Source organism: Hyperolius riggenbachi, chromosome 1, assembly GCF_040937935.1.
Source record: "Hyperolius riggenbachi isolate aHypRig1 chromosome 1, aHypRig1.pri, whole genome shotgun sequence".
Taxonomy (NCBI): Eukaryota; Metazoa; Chordata; class Amphibia; order Anura; family Hyperoliidae; genus Hyperolius; species Hyperolius riggenbachi.
Window position 1 is genome coordinate 306,832,378 of NC_090646.1, and position 22,293 is coordinate 306,854,670.

The 22,293-nt window shown below is 42.7% G+C and overlaps 1 protein-coding gene across 4 annotated transcripts in view; it reads right to left on the reverse strand.

Annotated features, from left to right (window-relative positions):
* Nucleotides 1-22,293, reverse strand: part of SH3GL1 (SH3 domain containing GRB2 like 1, endophilin A2) — a 594,767-nt gene that overhangs the window by 119,355 nt on the left and 453,119 nt on the right. For 3 of the 4 annotated variants that reach the window (XM_068233809.1, XM_068233806.1, XM_068233808.1), the window contains one exon: nucleotides 15,098-20,610. In XM_068233809.1, the coding sequence (XP_068089910.1) occupies nucleotides 20,414-20,610 (197 nt within the window). In that variant the 3' untranslated portion in view covers nucleotides 15,098-20,413. Of the gene's footprint in view, nucleotides 1-15,097; nucleotides 20,611-22,293 lie in introns of those variants that run through there. The other variant, XM_068233807.1, reaches the window with a different exon arrangement.

A 22,293-nucleotide genomic window follows, 5' to 3' on the forward strand; every position in this document is an offset into this window, starting at 1 on the left:
AGATGTTTATATATACTCATATTGTTCAGTAAGTTTTGATGTATGATACCACGGAAGGTGAGATACACGTATCAGTCACTCCCAGACCGTTATGTATAACAACCCTTATAGGGAGAGATAAGCTGATGATTGAAATTACAAGACATCATTGCTATTGTGCGATCCATTGGTGAAATATATATATATATATATCTGGGGAACTTTCTTTGTGCAGAGATCTTGCAAATCTTAGGAAATACGTCTAAGCTACATATAAGCACCTTTTTGGAAGGTCAGAAGTTTCTATATGTTTTTAATAATTTTTTAATTTTTGGAATTTTTACTTCATTTTTTAGGGGGAACCAGTATGCTCTGGTGTGTGTGTATTTGAGCGAGTGAGTATAGTTGATATACAATCTAAGGCTTTTGGTGTAATAACCCTCATTTTTTTAATAAAGTGTTACACTTATTAGAAAAGAAATTATGATTGCTTATGTCCAGCGCACCTCATTAATTAAAATCTGTTCAAATTATACTCAAAATCTCAAGTCCACCCTTGGTGGTGATGGGGGGGGGGGGGGGGTAACACACCAAATGAGCTAACATACTACACTATCAAGGGCTCTCAATCGTCTCTCCATTTGTGTCTTTCACTTAAAGATGTTGCACAACATCTACATTTGATTGGTCCATTTTCAAGTTGGATAAAATGACTATAAAATTTGAGTCAAATTGGAATTATTTGCATCTCTCAATACAGATTGAGCCCTAAATGGTCCCCTTTTATTCCAAGACAGAGGGCCACTACAATATCCATGGCTTGGGCTGATAATGCTTTGATCAAAACATTTCTGTGATAGAGTACAGTGATGTGGATTATAATTTTTACAAAGTAGACTCATTCCCTAGGTATTACAAGTCAATAGAAGAGCAAAAGAGATCGCAATTTAACCACTTGCCGACCGCCCACAACCGATGCTGTGGCAAGTACTGGGCCTAAACGACCGCAATACGCCCATCGGCGGTGGCAGGCGTGGGTAGGCAGAGATCGCGTCATCAATGACGCGATCTGCCACCGGCAACTAGCCCCGCCCACTCTGCGCCGTAACCCGCCGGCCAATTAGCAGCGCCGGCAAGTTTCAAACAGCGCGATCGGGCCAATCACAAGCGTATAATACACTTTGTTATTGTAACAAAGTGTATTATACTGGCTGCCTCCTCCGCTGATGGTCACTCGTCGTGCGACCATCAGAGAGGACGGCAGCACAGTAAGATATCACACACGCACGCACGCACGCACGCACGCACGCACGCACACACACACACACACACACACACACACACACACACACACTTTAGCCCACCCAGACCCCCCGATCGCCCACTCCAGCCCTCAGAACCCCCCCTGATCACCCCAGCACACGACAAGACAAGACAAGACAAATAACATTTATATTGCGCTTTTCTCCTTGCGGACTCAAAGCGCCAGAGCAGAGCAGCAGCCACTAGGGCGCGCTCTATTGGCAGTAGCAGTGTAAGGGAGACTTGCCAAAGATCTCCTACTGAATTAGGGCTGGCTTACTGAACAGGCAGAGCAGAGATTCGAACCCTGGTCTCCTGTGTCAGAGGCAGAGCCCTTAACCATTATCACCATCACCAAACACCAGTATTTGCACCCAAGCACCCCCATAAAAACCCATCAATCACTCCCTGTCACTATCTAGCGACGTTATCCCCCAGATTAGGTCCCCTAACTGCCCCCTAGGGTCCCCTGATCACCCACCCTACCCTCAGATCCCCGCCCCAGACCACCCCCCTGTATACTGTATACATTTGTATACAGCTGCCTTACCCACTGCCTTACCCATCTATCACCTGTCTATCACCCCTTGTCACCACCACCCATCAGAGCAGACCCTAAACTGTCCCTTGGGGGCACCTGATCACCCACCCAGACCCCCAGACCCCCCCTTCTGATAACCTCCCCAGTGCATTGTTTATATCTATTCTCCCCTGTAATCCCTCACTGATCTCCCACCGTCACCCCCTGTGTCTGCCACCCATCAGATCAGGACCCAGTCTGCCCCGTGCGGGCACCTAATCAACCCCCCCCCCACACACACTCTCAGATCGCCCCCCAATCACCTTCCCAGTGCATTGTATTTGATTGTGCTGTAATTGTATTTGATTGTGCTGACATCATATTTGATTGTGCTGTAATTGTATTTGACTGTCCCGTGATCGGCTTTGATTGTCCCGCGATTGGCTTTGATTGCCCTGTGATTGCCCTTTGATTGGCCTGTGATTGCCCTTTGATTGGCCTGTGATTGGCTTTGATTGTCCCGTGATCGGCTTCGATTGTCCCGTGATCGGCTTTGATTGTCCCGTGATTGGTTTGATTGCCCTGTGATTGGCTTTGATTGGTCTGTGATTGTCCCGTGATTTGAGTGAACGGTGATTGGCCTGCGATTGCCTTTGATTGTTTCTGATTGCCTCTGATTCCCCACTCGCCACCACCCCCCTGTCACTATCCTAGTGATCTAAAACCAGTGATCAGTGAAAACTGTCACTTTTTTAGTATCACTAGTGTTAGCAGTTAGGCCAGTTAGCTAGGCCCCTTTGTAAGTGTCAGTTAGTGCTCAGCCCACTGCACCACAGTCACTAATTAGCGTCATCACTGTCGCTAATCAACATTGGTACTATATAGTATCTGTAAGTGATCATTACTGATCGCAGTCAGATCTATATTAGGGTCACTAGGATCCACAAAAAAACGCAGTGTTTGCCCGATCAGGCCTGATCGTTCGCCTGCACTTGCGTTCAGCCCGCCCCACCGCAGTGACAGAAATTTTTTATTCTGATCACTGCAAAAAACACTGTACAATAGCTGTGGCACTGTAAACATCAGTTTTGATTTTTTTTTTTTTTTATCAAAACTCAGTGACCACAGCTTTCTACCTCTCAAATACTCCCTTTTGCTAGGTAGGTGCTCTTTTTTTCTGGGTAGTCTCAGAGGAATACCCCCTAAATTTAGCAGTCCACCATGGCAAGAAAGGGGTATTCCGATGATGAGGTTCTCAGGTACATGGCCCAGTCGGATGAGGACGATTGGGATGCCTCATTCGACGAATCTTCCGGGACAGAGTTTGAACCTGAATTGAGCAGTGGCTCACTGACCGATAGTGATGACGAGGTTGAGGTCCCGGCTAGAGCCAGGCGTACAACACCCCATGTTGTTGGACCGCAGGTGGCGCAGGATCGGCCTCAAGGGCAGCAGAGTGGTGTTAGTGCTGGTCTGAAATTTCATGGTGGGGCAAGCACCAGCAGCACAACATCTCCTGGACCTAGCACCAGTACTTCCGTAGACCCTGGTGAAGTGGCGAGCACCAGCATGGAAGTTGAAACTGGTTTGGTGGCACATGCAGTAAAATCCCAGTCGCAGCCACCAAGAAAACGGGCCCGTACTACCCCTAGTTTACCAGAGGTGCTGGCAAATCCAAATTGGCAATCCCCTGATTCCGCCGCACCCGTACTTCCCCCTTTCACCGCCCACTCTGGAGTCCAGTTGGAGACAAATAATCTAGGATCAGCCCTAGACTTTTTCTATCTGTTCTTCACCCCGGACCTCTTAGACTTAATCGTGGCAGAGACCAACCGTAAGGCCACACAATACATAACCGCCAATCCGAATAAGTTCCTTGCCCAACCTTTTCGGTGGAAACCAGTCCAAGTTTCCGAAATTAAAATTTTTTTGGGCCCTCTCCTTCACACGGGACTATTAAAGCAGAATGTGTTCTTATTGGTCTACAGACCCAGCATGTCATGTCCCCCTGTACTCTGCTGCCATGTCCAGGACAAGATTTGAGAACATCCTGCGCTTCAATGAAACCTGTCATCGAGGTGATCAGGTCGTATGTTGTGCCTTTAGATAACACACCTCTGAGCTTGGGCGCCTTTGCTCAGAGGTGTGTTATCTAAAGGCACAACATACGACCTGATGAAGCGGTTTCAGCCGCGAAACGCGTTGTCATTTTAAGTGCTACAATAAATTCTTAAAATTTTACACTAATGGATCTGACTACTTTTTAAGGTAGGATCATTCCAATTTTCTATACCAATAACTGTTAAGTATCAAGACGTCCATCACCCTAACACAATATACAGACTTATTATTGGTGTGTTTCCTCTTACACACAATAACCCATATAACCATTGGTAAATTCAAATTAAGCCCGATCAATAGTACCTCTAAGGGCGCCTCCTACCCTCCCGTACCGTTTACTTTCTGTCCACCATTAACGCAGACACGACAGTTGAAATTCAACGGCGAACTGAGGTCATTGAAAAACCCCTTGTCGTCCACGAGTATAATACTAACATGGGAGGGGTGGACTTCAATGACCAGAGGTTAGCGCCCTATTTAGTTGCCCGAAAAACAAGATGCTGGTATAAAAAAAAAAAGTGTGTCTTTTTTACCTCAATTGGCAATTTACAACAGCTTTGTTCTCTTTGTAAGGCTGAGAGAACTGGATCGTTTCTACAATTTCAGAGACAGATCACTATGGAACTCCTGTATCCAGGAGGTGCCGTGGCCCAACCCCAAGATGCAACTAGCCGGCTGCATGGAAGGCATTACGCCTATCCAATTCAGAGTACCCAGGTCACCGATTCAGAAGAAAACGTTATAGTGTCTGCAGCAGGGCTGGAATAAGGCGTGACACCACTGTTTATTGTCCCACCTGTCCTGACCAGCTTGGCCTATGCCTAGGGGAGTGTTTTGAGAGGTACCACGAGCAGGTACACTATTAGAGAGTAGGGAACTGCAGACACAGCGGTAGGCACACAAGGGTCTCTCAGTGCTATTTCACACTGCTGCGATGCGTTAGGGCAAAATGCCTAGCAAAAGTCACACTTTGCGGTCCCCCCCTACGCCGGAAGTGCTTGACTTAACGCTAGTGCATGCCTACGTTACTGCGTGGCTTCTGCGGCAATTTTGATCGGCCCGGAAGTCATGTTAGTCTATGGCGACGCAGTTCATTACTAAGTCAAATGCTACTCTTGTGGTATTCCCTGAAGGTCTGTTTTGGACGATACGGTGCGGCGGGCTCGACCCACCGGATATGTCAATATGCAGTGTGAAACCAAACATATGGTTTCGAGAGACCCTAATACACAGGGCTGCCAGAAACCTCTCCTTTCACTTGGGACAAAATGCGTAATGTACTTCGCCACAACTCTGTGCGATTTGCACTTCGCACATTGTCCCATGGGGGAGGAGAGGTTTGTCCTCGGGAGGGAAGTTAAAAAAAACCAAAAAAAAGGTAAGCAAAAAAGTTAATGTTTGGTTCTTAAAAAAGTTCAAAGTTTAATAATGTTAATGAAGTAATTGCTTTGCTGCTTGCTTGCTTTTTTTGTTTGTTTTTTTTTTTCAGTTTTTTTCCTCTTTTTCCATCCATTAACCTTCCAGATGGACCGAGCGAACGACTAACCAGCTGCAGCAATGATGGTGCATCCTGACAGAAGCATTGTGCTTCTGTCAGGTTACACAAAATTGGTGCATGCAGCACTGCAGGACGAGATTTCTCCTCCGCAGTAAAAAAAAAGATACGTTTGCCGAGGCATATGGGCCGAGGAGCGGTGTTGGGGTTCATATGCTTTGGCAAGCACTTTGTATTAAAAAAAAAACTCAAGCAATGACATCAATCGATGTGGATGAATAAATCAGGTTTGCCTGGGCATACGAGCTGGTGGGTTTGGATTTTTGGGGCGGCAGCTCCTATGTCCAGGCAGACACCTTCCCCTCCTTTTCGTTTTTTCTTTTTTCTTCTCTCTTTTTTTCTATCCAGACCGACTGACCAATCAGCTGCAGCACTGATGGTGCATCCTGACAGAAGCATTGTGCTTCTGTCAGGTTACACAAAATTGGTGCATGCAGCACTGCAGCACGAGATTTCTCCTCCGCAGTAAAAAAGATATGTTTCCCAAGGCATATGGGCCGAGGAGCGGTGTTGGGGTTCATATGCTTTGGCAAGCACTTTGTATCAAAAACGAACTCTGGCAATGATTTGTTCATCCACATCGATCGGTGTGAATGGATAAATCGGGTTTTCCAGGGCATACGAGCTGAGTGGGTTTGGAAGTTTTTAGGTGGCAGCTCCTATGTCCTGGCAGACGCCTCCCCCTCTTTTTTCCACATTTTTTTGGCAGATATTTTTTCATCCACATTGATTGATTGATTGTTTGATGTTCATTTTTCCTTTCAGCTCAGAGTGCATTACCCGTATGCCCAATATAAGGAGTATAGCAGAAACTCTTAATACTGGCCATACATGTAATGATTGCAGAGACCCTAAAATGCCAGGACAGACCCCACGAATGATGCCATTTTGGAAAGAGGACACCCCAAAGTATTCCATGAGGTGCATGGTGAGTTCATAGAATATTTTATTTTTTGTCACAAGTTAGCGGAAATTGATTTTTATAGTTTTTTTTTTTCACAAAGTGTCATTTTCCGCTAACTTGTGACAAAAAATAAAATCTTCTATGAACTCACCATACTCCTAACGGAATACCTTTGGGTGTCTTCTTTCTAAAATGGGGTAATTTGTGGGGTTCCTATACTGCCCTGGCATTTTAGGTGCCTTAACCACTTCACAACTGAGGGGTTTTACCCCTTCAGCATCCAAGCAATTTTCACCTTTCAGCTCCTTCCATTCATTTGCCAATAACTTTATCTCTACTTATCAGAATTAAATGTGTTAAATGTGTTTTTTTTTATCACTAATTAGGCTTACTTTGGGTGGTACATTATGCCAAGAATTATTTTATTCTAAATGTTTTTTTATGGAAAAATAAGAAAAAAATTGGAAAAAAATCCTTATTTTTCAGTTTTCGGCCATTATCATTTTTAAATAATGCATGCTACCATAATTAAAATTCACGTAATTTATGTGCCCATTTGTACTGGTTATTACACCATTTAAATTATGTCCCTATCACAATGTCTGGAGCCAATATTTTATTAGGAAATAAAGATGCATTTTTTTCAGTTTTGCATCCATCATTAATAAAAAGCCCATAATTTATAAAGTAACAGTATTATACCATCTTGACATAACTATTAAAAAAGTTCAGTCCCTAAGAAAACTATTTATGCATTTTTTATAATTGTAAATTTATTTCATTGTATTTTTTTACAAAAAAAATAAATGTTGGTAACTATTGGGGAGTGTGGGAGGTAAGGGGTTAATTTAAAATGTAAAAACAGGTCTTTGCATTTAAAAAAAATACTTTTAGATGTAGTTTTACTATTTGGCCACAAGATGGCCTCAGTCTTTTTTTTTTTATACGTCCTGTAAGCAAAATATGTATGCTTACAAGAAGTGTACTGAAGATGGGAAACTTTTATTTATTAGAATGATCGTGCAGCTTCTCATAAAAGGCGCCGATAATTGCTACGGGGACTTAGATCAATGATTAGGAATTGCTTTCCCATTCATTGATCTCCTGGTGGGCAGATGGCAACATGAACGAGCGCACAAATAAGCGGGAGCGGGTACAGTAGTGGTAGCAGCGGGAGTACGTATATTTACTCCCCTGGGCGGTTAGATGAAGTCTGCAGGGGAGTAGATATACTGTACTGGAGCTGTGAAGTGGATAAGGTCTCAAAATGACCCTTGAAATCCTAAAGGTACTCATTGGACTTTGGGCCCCTTAGCGCAGTTAGGGTGCAAAAAAGTGCCACAGATGTGGGATCACCATACTCAGGAGAAGTAGTATAATGTGTTTTGGGGTATATTTTTGCACATACCCATGCTGGGTGGGAGAAATATCTCTGTAAATGGACAATTGTTTGTAAAAAAAACAAAAAATTGTCATTTACAGAGATATTTCTCCCACCCAGCATGGGTATGTGTAAAAATACACCCCAAAACACATTAAACTACTTCTCCTGAGTGTGGCAAATCCACATGTGTGGCACTTTTTTGCAGCCTAACTGCGCTAAGGGGCCCAAAGTCCAATGAGCACCGGCTGCTTACAATTTAGCACCCCCAAAATGCCAGGACAGTAAACACTCCCCACAAATGACCCCATTTTGGAAAGTAGACACTTCAAGGTATTCAGAGAGGGCCATGGTGAGTCCATGGCAGATTTCATTTTTTTTTGTCACAAGTTAGCAGAAATGGAAACTTTTTTTTTTGTCACAAAGTGTCATTTTCCGCTAACTTGTGACAAAAAATAAAATCTTCTATGAACTCACCATGCCTCTCAGTGAATACTTTGGGATGTCTTCTTTACAAAATGGGGTCATTTGGGGGGTATTTATACTAACCTGGAATTTTAGCCCCTCATGAAACATGACAGGTGGTCAGAAAAGTCAGATGCTTCAAAATGGGAAAATTCACTTTTTGCACCATAGTTTGTAAATGCTATAACTTTTACTTAAACCAATAAATATACACTGAATAGTTTTTTGTTTTGTTTTTTATCAAGGACATGTAGCACAAAAATGTATACAGAAATTTTACTTTATTTAAAAAATGTCAGCACAGAAAGTTAAAAAAATCTTTTTGACAAAATTCATGTCTTTTTTGATGAATATAATAAAAAGTAAAACTCGCAGCAGCAATCAAATAGCACGAAAAGAAAGCTGTATTAGTGACAAGAAAAGAAGGGAAAATGCATTTAGGTGGTAGGTTGTATGACCGAGAAATAAACCGTGAAAGCTGCAGTGGTCTGAATGGAAAAAAAGTGCCTGGTCCTTAAGGGGTAGAAAGACTGTGGTCCTCAAGTGGTTAAGAAAACCCTCTAATAGTCACGAGGCTTACTTGGTAGATAACATGGACTATGCACCAAGTAAGCAGCGTGGTGTAGCATAACGAATGCCTTTTGCCATGCGACGGATTGCCGCATGGCAATGCACTACCTAAAGTGATGTTTACAGTGTGGTGGGGGTGTTGCAATACAGTAAGGCACTGTATGCAAAACTTGCACATTAAGAGGTACTGAGAAGTATACTTTTCATTGACTGTATGCTTCACTGTGTGCCACACAACACCGCAATAACTTGTGGTATGATTTTTTCTGTTGCATTCCTGTTATACAGGGAACACAATGCAAGTTCCCACTATAAATGTGGCCTCAGGCTTTCAGGACAACTGTAGTGAGAAGTAAATGGAGGCTGCCATATTTATTTCCCATTAAACAATACTAGTTGCCTGGCAGACCTGTTGATATATTGTATATGGCCCAGAAATGAGCATGCAGCTAATTTTGTCAGATCTGACAATAATGTCAGAAACATCTGGTCTACTGCATGCTTGTTCAGGGTCGATGGCTAAAAGTATTAGATGCAGAGGATCAGCTGGCCAGCCAGGCAACTAGTATTGCTTAAAAGTAAAAAAATTATGGCAGCCTCCATATCCCTCTCACTACAGTTGTCCTTTAAACAGCAGTAGTACAATTTTCTTTCATATTCTCATTCTGAATTAAGTTGCAAGTACCTTGATTAGAATAAAATGTTGGTTAAGACAGTAACTATAATGCACATTCCATTTAAAAGACATGCTTACAGTTATATAGTACTTAAAGGAATACTATCGAAACAACTTTTTTTTAATACTCTATTAGTGTACACATTACCACTAGTGCTAGGGGCACTTTATTCAACCAGGTCTCTCTCCCTCTATCCCTGCTTAAAAATTAATTTCTCACACAGCTCACAAATATATTTCACTGTGTCACTCACAACATGCAGGAGACATGAGGAGAAATAGGCTGATCTGAGGTGGTAACAGGTAACTAAATGAGCTGTAATATTGCTGGAATATAACTAGCTATAACACTAGTCTTGTGTTTACACTCAGACTGGTTGCCCGCTTGTGATGATTCACTCCAGGCTGCATCCACTTTACAAGCTGCTGATGGGGGCAGACCACTGTTTACAATTAGCATTATTAGTATCTTTATCAGTCAAGAGAAGCAAAGATAATAAACACACATTGCTAGAATCTTTAACCCCTTAAGGTGGCCATACACTGGTCGATTTGCCATCAGATTCGACCAACAGATAGATCCCTCTCTGATCAGAGAGCGATTGTATGGCCACCTTTACTGGCTGGATGGTGTAATGGTTAAGGGCTCTGCCTCTGACACAGGAGACCAGGGTTCGAATCTCGGCTCTGCCTGTTCAGTAAGCCAGCACCTATTCAGCAGGAGACCTTAGGCAAGTCTCCCTAACACTGCTACTGCCTATAGAGCGTGTCCTATTGGCTGCAGCTCTGGCTCTTTGAGTCCGCCAGGAGAAAAGCACATTATAAATGTTATTTGTCTTGTGTATACTGCAAACAGATTGTGAACCGATTTCAGCCTGAAACCGTTCACAATCTGTGGGGGTGGTGGTGCTGCCCCCGCCCCCCCCCCCCCCCCCCCGCATACATTACCTGCTCCGCCAGCGCGAGTCCCCGCTGTCACTGCTGTCTTCTTCTCCGCTCTGGTCTCCGGCATGCTTCACTTCTTCCTGCCCAGCATGAAGTTTAAACAGTAGAGCGCCCTCTACTGTTTAAACTTCCTGCCGGGCAGGAAGAAGTGAAGCATGCCGGAGACCAGACCAGAGCGGAGAAGACAGCAGTGACAGCGGGTACTCGCGCCGGCTGGAACAGGTAATGTATACCCGCTGTATTGCGTCGGTCGTCGGGCATTCAAACGCCGACATCGACGTACTCCCGACCCGCCGGCGATCGAGAAAAATCTTCCGCACGGACGGATCGTCGGGAATCGACGGGAACGATCGATTTCGGACGGAAATCGATCGTTCTGTCAGCGGTGTGCGCGGCGATTCCACAGCCGATTCGATCACTGTGATCGAAGCGGCCGTATATCGGTGGGAAAATCGTTAGGTGTATGGGCCCCTTTACCATCATATCAATAATTCTTTCAGCAAGGTGATAATTAAACTATGAACTGAGGAGTTGATAGCAACTCCCCTGTGCAGAGACATGGTCTAGCCCTCTGGGAGCCGTCAGTATTAGAAACATTTTGTACCTAAAACTGACGGAGGATTTTACAGCTGAGAGGAACAGCTGTGTGAGGAATCAAATTGCTCCTAGTACTTGTCCTAATGTGTGCTACAACATACAGCAGGGGTCCCCAAACTTTTTCGGTCAAGGGCCAGGTCAACATACTTCAGACTGCTTGGGGGCTAGAGTATACATGAAGAAATGTAGAAAACATTACATTAAGCCTAGGTAGTGTAAACTATTACTTGTTAACATGTGCAGCCTCCCATTTAACCAAATCCGATAGTATGCCCCCAACACAGTATGTGCAGATAGTATGTCCTGCAACACAGAGGAAATCTCCTCCGGAGGAAAAGCAGCCATTCATGTGGTGTCCGAAGAACATCTTTGCTGCAGACAGTGAAGCATACCCAGGTGACAACCTGCAGTCCAATTGGACCCATGTGGATGGGTGGTGCCAGCACTGCTCTTCTTTATGTGGGTCGCAGATATTTAAAGATGCAGTGGACTGCATCTATAAGTAATAGATTTTGAGAGTGGGGGGCCGGTGAAAAAGCCTCAGGGGGCCGCATTTGGCCCTCGGGCCTTAGTTTGAGGACCACTGACATACAGCATTTAAAAATAAATGCATACATCGATAGTATGCCTTTAATATCATATTAATATTTATTGCTGTATAGGAAAATAGAGCATAAAACATTCATTGTTGGATAGCCCTTGCATAGAATTCATTGTATAAACGTACAAGAAAATAACTACTTGCAGATTATCAGGACTACATTTATATTTATCTAAGCCTGCATATACAAATATGATATAAGCATAAGTAGCATTTATATATTATGTTTTTTTTGTGTTACATTTGTAGATATGCATTTAGATAACAAGCCTTGATGTTACAAGTCTTTAAAGAGAAACTCCGACCAAGAATTGAACTTTATCCCAATCAGTAGCTGATGCCCCCTTTTACATGAGAAATCTATTCCTTTTCACAAACAGACCATCAGGGGGCGCTGTATGGCTGATATCGTGGTGAAACTCCTCCCACAAAGAAATTCTGAGTACGTACTCTTGGCAGTTTCCTGTCTGTGAACCCTGCTGCATTGGGGGAAATAGCTGTTTACAGCAGTTTCCAACTGCCAAACCAGCAAGCAGCAGCTACATCACTTGCCAGCAGTAAAAATGTCACCATGTGATAAATGTCAGAATATAAATCAGGGCTGTAAAAGATTTTACAATGGGCAAACACTGACTAAATAATTTATACATAATTATTGTAAAAATGAAGCACTTTCTTTATTACATTATTTTCACAGTGTTGGGGGGATTAGAAGTGACCCACTACATTTTATGACTGTTTTTCCATGCGAGTGAATCTGTACTGTTGGTGAACGTTACATTTATTCTATGCAGATGCATACATGTGTCACACTGTAGTATAAGTTATTCAGTATCCTTTATTATAACAGGACCAGCACTGGAAGAATTGTTTTCTTGAAAAAGAAAAAAAAAAAAAAAAAAAAAAAAAGAATAATGTTGAGGAAATGCTAACTTGGCAAATAAAATGATATGCAGAAGTTTAAAAGCAAATGTACATCAACCCGGTGGGCAGATAGATTCACTAATCTGGAAGAGTGATATAAAAGAATTGTGCAGCATTCTATGAAAAATGATTTGTATAAATAAGGAAAAGAAGAAGTGTGGCACTCCCCTATTCTTATGTCAGTGTGGGTACATATACACTCTCACCAACGTTGCTGCGATCCTGGATGTTGATGCCTGGACATGTGCACCGTAGGAAGTGTGTTGAAGAAAACATCATTAGAGTCTATACAATAGAAGAAAAGATGCGTGCACCAACCATCTTTTACCGCGTACATCAAAAAAGGGCGTCGGGGAAACGATAGGCAATAATACCGTTTATAAAAATAGTGTTGTATTTCGTTTACAAATAATGTTTTACAAATTTAGAAATCATTAAATAATGTGTATGAAATCGCCAATTGTAAAAACGTTAATCTTCCCTGTTTCAAAAGTTAAACTTCTAGTTACGTTTGTTAAAAAAATGATAATATGTTTAATCGTTATAATTGTATATTATTGTGAATAACCTTCATTTATTGTTTCTTCTTATAGTAAAATCTGAAAATATTGTTTATAACGATGATATAAATATAACTACGTTCGTAATAAGTGTTGTAAAACATTAGTAAGTATAAATACTTAATAATTACTAAAACTAAACCTAATCCTACTCTCACACAGAACCCTCCCTGTACCTATCCCTAACCCTAAGACCCCCCCCCTGGTGGTGCCTAACCACCCCCCTGGTGGTGCCTAACCCTAACCACAACCCTTACTGATCGCTTTATTATGTGGATAATAATGGTTTACAAATAGTGACTTTGAAAAATATATTGCAATCTACGTTACGTACTAATCGCTTTATTTTGTGAATAATAATGTTTTACAAACATTAAGGGCTCGTTTCCACTATAGCGAATCCGCATGCGGGCACTGCATGCGGATTCGCTTACTTAATGTTAGTGGATGGGGCTGTTTCCACGTGTGCGGCGGTGGTGGCGTTTTTCGGTGCGGGGAAAATCTGCACGACAGGGTCGTGCAGATTCGCGTGCGGCAGGAATGCGGGCGAATCGCCGCTAATGTATTTAATAGGGAAATCGCATGCGGCTTTGTCATGCGGATTTCCCCACGATTTCGCATGAAAGCCAATGGAACTTAACACAGGCAGTGACATGGTTAAATTCGCATGGCTCCTTGCCATGCGAAATCGCATGCGAAATCGCGGGGAAATCCGCATGGAGAAACGCAGCCGCATGCGATTTCTTCAGCGGTGGAATCCAGGCGATTCCGCACCGCTACAGTGGAAACAAGCCCTAAGGGATACATTTTTAAATAATGTTTTAGTTAAATACGATAATTCTGTTAGTATTTTTTATAAACGTTATTCGGCATGGGTGCATTTTCTAAACTTAAATCATCATAAGTACAGTTATAAAACATTAAAAATCTCCGGGCGCCATTTGTAAAACGTTAATCTCCGGCGCCCTTTTTTCCTGTTCGGCGCCCATTAAACGATATTTATTATGGGAGTGAATGGCGGCACCCTTTTTTTTCCACTAGCTGCCGGCGCCCTTTTTTCCAGTTACCCCTTTACCTTGTGGTTTATTGCATCTTCTTAACATCAAAATTTGATCTTAAAGCATGTCGCTTTTGATGTTAAAGTGGATCCGAGATGAAAAACTAACTATAACAAGTAACTTGTCTATATATCTTATCTAAAGTTTAGATAAGATATAACAAATCTAGCTGCAAACAGCTTTAATAGAAAATGGATGGATTTAATAGATTATTTCTTCCTGTGATACAATGACAGCAGCCATGTTTGTAAACATTACACAGAGGCAGGCTTATCTGTATCTTGAGCACTCAGCCTGTAAAAAAAAACAACCTAATCCTCCCCTCTGCCTCTAAAATCAATTGCTAGTAACACCTCCTCCTCCTCCTGCCCAGACTTTAAGAAGATGCAATTATTATTATTTAGTATTTATATAGCGCCAACATCTTCCGCAGCGCTGTACAGAGTATATATAGTCTTGTCAGTAACTGTCCCTCGGAGGAGCTCACAATCTAGTCCCTACCATAGTTATATGTCTATATTGTGTAGTGTATTTTAGTCTAGGGACAATTTTAGGGGGAAGCCAATTATCTGTATGTTTTTGGGATGTGGGAGGAAATCTGAGTACCCGGAGGAAACCCCCCGCAGACACGGGGAGAACATACAAACTCCTTGCAGATGTTGACCTGGCTGAGATTCAAACCAGGGACCCAGCGATGCAAGGCGAGAGCATTAACCACTACGCCACCATACTGCAATAAACCACAAGGTAAAGGATGGATGATGCACGTATCTTTTCTTCTATTGTATAGATTATATGAAAAATATGATTGTTATATAAAATATCTGTGCTTGAAGTTTCTTCCAAGACCTTCCTAAGTCTGCAGAATTTCCATGATTTCCATTACAACACAGTTACAGTTTGTAAGTGGATTGAAATAAAACTGCATTTTATGCTTGCTTTCTAAAGTCTAGCCATTTTTATTTATTTATTTAAGTATTTATATAGCGACGACATATTACACAGCGCTGTACAGAGTATAATGTCTTGTCACTAACTGTCCCTCAGAGGGGCTCACAATCTAGTCCCTACCATAGTCATATGTATGTATTATGTAGGGCCAATTTTTTGGGGGGAAGCCTATTAACTTCTCTGTATGTTTTTGAGATGTGGGAGGAAACCGGAGTGCCCGGAGGAAACCCACACAGACACAGGGAGAACATACAAACTCCTTGCAGATGTTGACCTGGCTGGGATTTGAACCAGGGACCCAGCGCTTGCAAGGCGAGAGCGCTAACCACTATGCCACCGTGCTGCCCATTAACACTTAATAGTTATAGTCTGTTACTACCGTATATTCTTGGTTTGTGTGTTACACTCTTCAAGTAACTATCACTGAAAGTGATCATACCAAATAAAGGGTCAGTGCCATTTATATTTGAAGCACATCATATGTGCTTGAATAACAGTTATGTTGTACCCTAAAAATTCAACAAAATCAGGAAAGCACTTTAGACACTGAACAGAATTTGGTAAAATGGAACAGAAAAGTAAATGGAAAGCAAAAAGATTTCAATTGCAGGTTAATGGTACTCATATTACTCAAATTGCAGCACTGATATCTGACCAATTCAATCTTCATGATCAAATGTGGCAAAGATTGATGCCGCAACGTGTCAAATCTCGCTCAAAAAGGTTTGGTCGGCTGTGCTGTTGTATCAGTGTTTTGACATCAACCAGAAAGGCCCCCCAGCTGGTCTCCCACCCATGTAAGATATGTACCCCGCATGTACTGTATGTGATTACAGTAGATGCAAAGGAGTCACATGGTACAGGTGCCCCTGGCGGCCATGAAGAAAGATAAAGAACAGAGGAGGCGGCATGCCAGCAGACAGGTGAACCTGTGACAATCACCAGGGTCCCAGCCTGCACCCCCCTAAAAAAAATCACTGTCTTCGGTCTCTCATATGGTGCACGTTACTATGGCACTGGCACTGCTCTCCTCAGTCTGCCAACCTCCCTTTCTTCCCATTCAGACCTTGCAGATCAGCTCGGGAACTGAGCAGTTCACAGTAATGTCGGACTTCAGATGCGGAAGAAAAGTCACTCGTCACTTCCTACATTTTAAGCTATCTGCGCAGTTGCTGTGCACCACTTTGCTCTTGGGTCCCATGCTGATCAGCAAGTCGGATTGTCACCACGCTGATCTGGAGGTCTGAAGGGTGGCAGACAGTGGCAGACAGTGTGTGTGGGGGAAGGGAAAACATTTGGCTACCTGATAGGTGAGCTACCTTTACAGGGAACATCTTTCTACTTATACTGGGGGCACCATTCTACCTATACTGGGGGCACCTTTCTACCTATACTGGGGGCGCCTTTCTACCTATTCTGGGGGCGCCTTTCTACCTATACTTATTACCAACACAGAGAGTGCCTTACTAGCAATACCAGGGACACCTTTCTACATTTACCGGGGTACCTTATTACAGATACTGGGGACACCTTTCTACCTATATAGCGGACACATTTGCACCTATACCGGGGCATCTTAAGGCCCATACACACGGGGTACGGCAGTCGCCGCAACCACGTGGCACGCGCGTGTTGCGGCGACAAGTTGCCCGTGTGTATGACGCGCGCGTCCCGAACCGTCGCCGGCCAGAGCTGTCGCCAGGCGATTGACATGTTCAATCGCCGGCTACAGCTGTCGCCGCACTTCGCCGGAACTGTCGCTAGTCCCGCGTGAGTACGCGGGCTAGCGACAGGAGACCTACGCGAGTGAATGGAGCATCTGGCCGGGGGATGCTCCGTTCACAAACAGCTTCCGCCGCGTCTCTGCCTTTCTGGCGAGACGTGTGGACAGCTGTCGCCGGCAGGGAGCTGTCGCTCCCTGTTCGCGTGCGCGAATGCAACGGGGGACAATTGTCCCCCATGTGTATGTAGCTTTACTAACAATATTAGAGGCACCTTACTACTGATACCAGGGACACCTTGCTACCTATACCAGGACACTTTACTACCCATACCGGGGCACCCTACTACCTATATATAAGTCTTGGCTATTTATTTTATCTTGAGGCATCTGGTTATTTAATTTTGAAGCAGCCTTGACTATTTTATCTGGAGGCACGTGACTACTTGATTTTTTTTTATCTGGATGCATATCACTATTTGATTCTTTTATCTGCATGCATATGGCTACTTGATTGTATTATCTGGATACATGTGACAACTTGATTATTTTATCTCTAGGCATGTGACGTCTTGATTCTTTTATCTGGAGGAATGTGGCTATTTGATTCTTTTATATGAAGACGTGATTGCTTGATTGTTTATCTGGAGGCATGTGACTACTTGATGCTACTTAATTTATGTATCTGGGGGCATATTAAATTCTTGTATTTGGGAAACCAAGTGGGTTGTCCCGATGATGCATTTGTGAAGCAAGTGAGGGCTCTGTGGGAGAAGAAGTGACCTTATATGTGGGGCGTTTGGGTTGTGTGAAGGGGTAGCTCTGCCTATGAAGCTGAGGGAGGATGCTGTTATACAGGTGGTTTTGACAGGGGGATGCAAACTAAGTGTTTTCCACAGGCACTATTTTACGCCTCTGTAGTTGCACTGTAGGATATTGTTATTCTTTATGAAAGTGGAGTTATATTTTGAAACATCATGGCCACAACTTTTTTTTTTTTTAAAGGGAACCTGAACTGAGAAAAAATATTTAAAATAAACACGAGGTAACTTCAAATGAACATTACATAGTTACCTTGCCATCAGTTCCTCTCAGAAGCTCACCATTTTCTTTTTCTTTTGACAATGAATGATCCCTTCCAGTTCTGACATTTTGTCAGAACTGAAATATATCAGTTGCTGTCAGTTATCGCTGAGAGGACAACTGATGTGCCATGTGTCCCTATGGCTCTAGTGGATGATGTTACAGTTTAACAGTGTGCTGACCAGAAAGCTGTTATGGGGTAATGACCATTTTCAAAATGGAGGATGGAGAATTCCCTTGATCACAGTGGACAAACAGGACACAGGAGAGGAGAAGGAGATTGAGGAGTAGATTACACGGGAGGTAAGTATGACCCGTCTATGTTTATTTTGACTTTAAATTTTCAGTTCAGGTTTTCTTTAAGTTTTCAAACTGAAGCATTTTTATGTTCCCATTATACCTAAAGTCTGTGGGCTAATGTGGTACTTGTATGCTGAGAACCACATATTCCACTATCTAGCTGAATGCCCTTTGTCACAAAGCAGTGGCACTTCAAGGATATTTAGCTGAATGCCTTGTATGAGAACTATTAGCACTTTTAAATAGTTGAAATTGTGGGTATTTTACTAATTGTTTTGCAAATTAATCAAAGCACAGCTGAAACTAAAGCCTGGTACATACATCCATTTTTGACTGTCCACTTATACCACTTCCTTGTGAAATGAACTTAGCTACACAATCTGTTCATAGTATTAAAGGTCTGTTGGCCCTCATACTACATGGAGGTGGTAAATTTAGTCAGTGATTGGCCAATCAAAATTGGATGTGTGTATGCACCTTAAGTGCCACCAAGCTTACCTGTAGTTGCACTAGGAGGCATGCTAAAATATGTTTTTCAAAACAGTTTGTGCAGTAGGTGTTTTCATTAAAAAACCTTTACACTGGTATTAATTACAACACACTTAGTATTAGTTACATCTGGGATACAAAGAGAATCTGTAATAAAAAAAAACCTGCACATGGGTGGGGTACTTACTTTTGGAGGGGGAAGCCTCTGGATCCTAATGAGGCTTCCCCCATCCTCCTGTGTAACCCCGATCCAGCGCTGGCACCCCCCGGAAAATCAGCTGACGGCACAGTAGTGTCTGTAGCACACGGCTATATTTACCTTTGGGATCCGGCGAAGGCGCAATACTATCTTCCCCCTCGGGTTCCGTCGGACATAGCAGAGCCTGATAGGGTCCATCCTATTGTGTAAGCGTGAGGTGAGACCATGCAGTACAGCAAACCTGATTGGTCTTGGCTATTTCCGCCAGAGCCCAAGGGGGGAGATGGTGCTGCACCTGTGCTAGATCCCAAAGGTAAATATTGTCATCTCCTGGGGATCGCTGCGATCAACCAGTGCTGGATCGGGGATGCAAAAAAACAGAATTTCTTTAAAGGATAACCGAGGTGGAAAAAAAATGCTGAGATAAACCATTGTATCTATACTTTTTCTCCTAAAAATGCCTTTTTAGCTATCCCACAGTTTTATTTTATATTAAAATCTATTTTTTTAATTTTTGCTATTTCATTGTTTCTGCTCAATGACACATGCATTGAAGTATGCCAGAGCTAAAATCTATGAACTATTGCCCCTTTTTATCTCTTTTCTGCTCTCCGAAGCCATTTTCTGCCAAAAAAGTGTTTTATGGCTGTAAATCCTTATCAGTGAGGGTTATGCTATAGTCTAACCCGGTCCCGACCTGGACAGAAACTGTCGCTTACATACCTCATGCAGAGAAAGTAAAAAAAGAACATAGCCTAGTTATCTGTGTGCTTGGAACTGTACATACACATGTCTAACCCATCATGTCATATGTCACCTCGGGTGTCCTTTAAAGGACAACTAAAGAAAAATATGGAGCCTGCATATTTATTTCCTTCTAAACCATACCAGTTGCCTGGCAGCCCTGATGATGCATTTGGCTGCAGTAGTGTCTGGCTAACATCAGAAACCAGTATGCAGCTAATCTTGTCAGAAACACCTGATCTGCATATGCTTGTTCAGGGTCTATGGACAAAAAAAATGAGAAGCAGAGGATCAGCATGACAATCAGGCAACTGGTATTGCTTAAAAGGAAATAAATATGGCAGCTTATATATCCCTCCAGCTTCAGTTGTCTTTTAAAGTTTAATAGGTAATATAAAAATTAAAGAGAATGCATAATACAATACCCCTTTACATAGCTATAAAACAGACTTGCCTCTGCCCTAGAGGTCAGCTCAGTAAAGATTTGCAAATCTTTCTTAAATCTTATAACACTTGACGCTACTTTCTCCCCTTTAGTGTTCTGTAGTTTCATGCATGTAATGAATACCTAACCCAAAAATTTCTCACAGAAGACTGGACGGAAAAAGTTTAGGTATAAAATTATAAGATACGCAAGTCCTTTTCTTCATGCCACAGGAGCCTTCACTAGCGAAAGAAGAAATATTAATTACATTGCAGTGTATTGGTCCTCAATGTCAAATGAGAAGATCTAGGGTTATAGCATTCTGAATGTAGTATAATCATGGCATCACTGGGGCAAAGGAACTAGAACTTCCACATAGTTATGTGGAAAGAACCCCGATTGGCCACTGATCATTCCTTCAAACCAGTTATCATCAATCTGATTGGTCAACGTAATAATATCACCTTCACAAAACCCAAGTTCTCCATCATTCTCTGGCTCAAAGTCATACAGCGCTTTACAGCATGGCTGGTCCAGTGGAGCTGAAAATTAACCAAACACAAATAAATGAATGAGACAACGCAACAATAAGACTGAGTACTCAAATGTTATCAAACACTAATTAAAAAAAAACACCTGGACTGCTTTTTTTTAAGTTACATATATATTTTTTTTAAATAAATCCATTTAAAGTAATACTTTACTTTTGGTTGAAATGTTATAGCTCACAAAGTTCCCTAAGTTCTCATAGGCTTGAATTGATTAAGTTGGCATCCGCTTTGTCTGTGTTCTGTGAATTATCATGCAGGTCCTAAATTTGGGTTCTGCTTCAGATCCATTGCAGAGTGACAGGTCTCTTTCTGTTATGCTGAAACTGTCAGTTTTTCGCTGGTGGGAACGGCGCCAAAGACTCACCCCCCCCCCCCCCCCCCCGCCACACACACACACACCTCTCCAGGGGATGTAGAGCACTAATAGGAACCTGTTGACTCCCTTCCCTTGCCCCCCACAGGAAGCTTAGTAGGTAGCTACCCTCCCATTCCCAAGTAGAAATAATAAGTGAACCTCTCTGTCCCCCAAGATAGAAGTAATAGGTAGCCTTTTTGTGTCCCCCCCCCCAGTATAGAAGTATTAGGTAGCCTTTACTTTGCTGTTCATCCCATCCATACTCTGCTGCAGCTGCCTGCTCTCTGCCCGTTTCGATCTAATCATACTGTGCAGGAAAAGCAAAAAGTAGAGAGTGTACGGGAGACACAGAGCTAGAAGAAGTGAGACCATCTCAAACCCCACCGCTGTACTTACTCTGCTGGGTGCCAATATTGGGTAAGCACAGGACAGGAAGGTAGGGGGAAAAAAAAGTCTGGCCCCCTCCCTGTTGGAATTTAAGGATTACCTGCTTGAATTCTGGGCCCTTAGGTACTTTAGAGAACTGGTTTCAGTAAAAGACTTGATATGCAGAGCATATGTTTAAGAGACATTTCTAGCAACAATACTAGAAGGTTTTGGGAACAGTTGTTTATATTTCACGAAAGGCATAGAACAATTTATCAGGCCTAGACAATCTGTCTAGGGAGGTATAAACAGTTCCTAACAGAACAGAAACATGGTCGCTAGTCTTGTAAACATATTCAGGGGGACATATGACCTCATTTTCATGGTAGCAAGGTAGGAAAAACCATATATGGCTGTGGCCCTAGTGCGCAGATGCAAATAGCTATCTATATGTCATACATCACATGCTCTTGTCAGCCAATTGAAGCCTAGCAAGCGATGTGTTACTGGTCTGCCCCTGCCAGGTGATGTCAAAGTTAACTCTTTAGAGGCTAGTATATAAAGCCAAACTGGAGCTGCAGAGCTCACTTCTAGTAACTTCTTATAACGTCCTTTAATTTACTGTGTCTGTATGCTGTACATAGGCTTATGTGCCATAATGCCGTACTAATGCAACGTAGCATAGATGTTTTTAAGAGGAATAGCTTAAGCGCCAGGGAACGCAAGTTTGACTTCAGATTCATGCTTCGCTGAAGTAATGAAGATAAGACTGCTAATGTACACACCTGTAGCTTGAGGCGCCTGGAGTCCACTTTAGATAAGATATCAGCGCTGGCTGTGAAAATGTCAAATCCGCTAATTGCAGCCAACCAGGCTGTTGGTGCCGAAGAAGGTGGTGTGGTGTGGTGGTGCAACAGCCCATAGCAACCATCAATTGTTTTTACAGTGGTGCT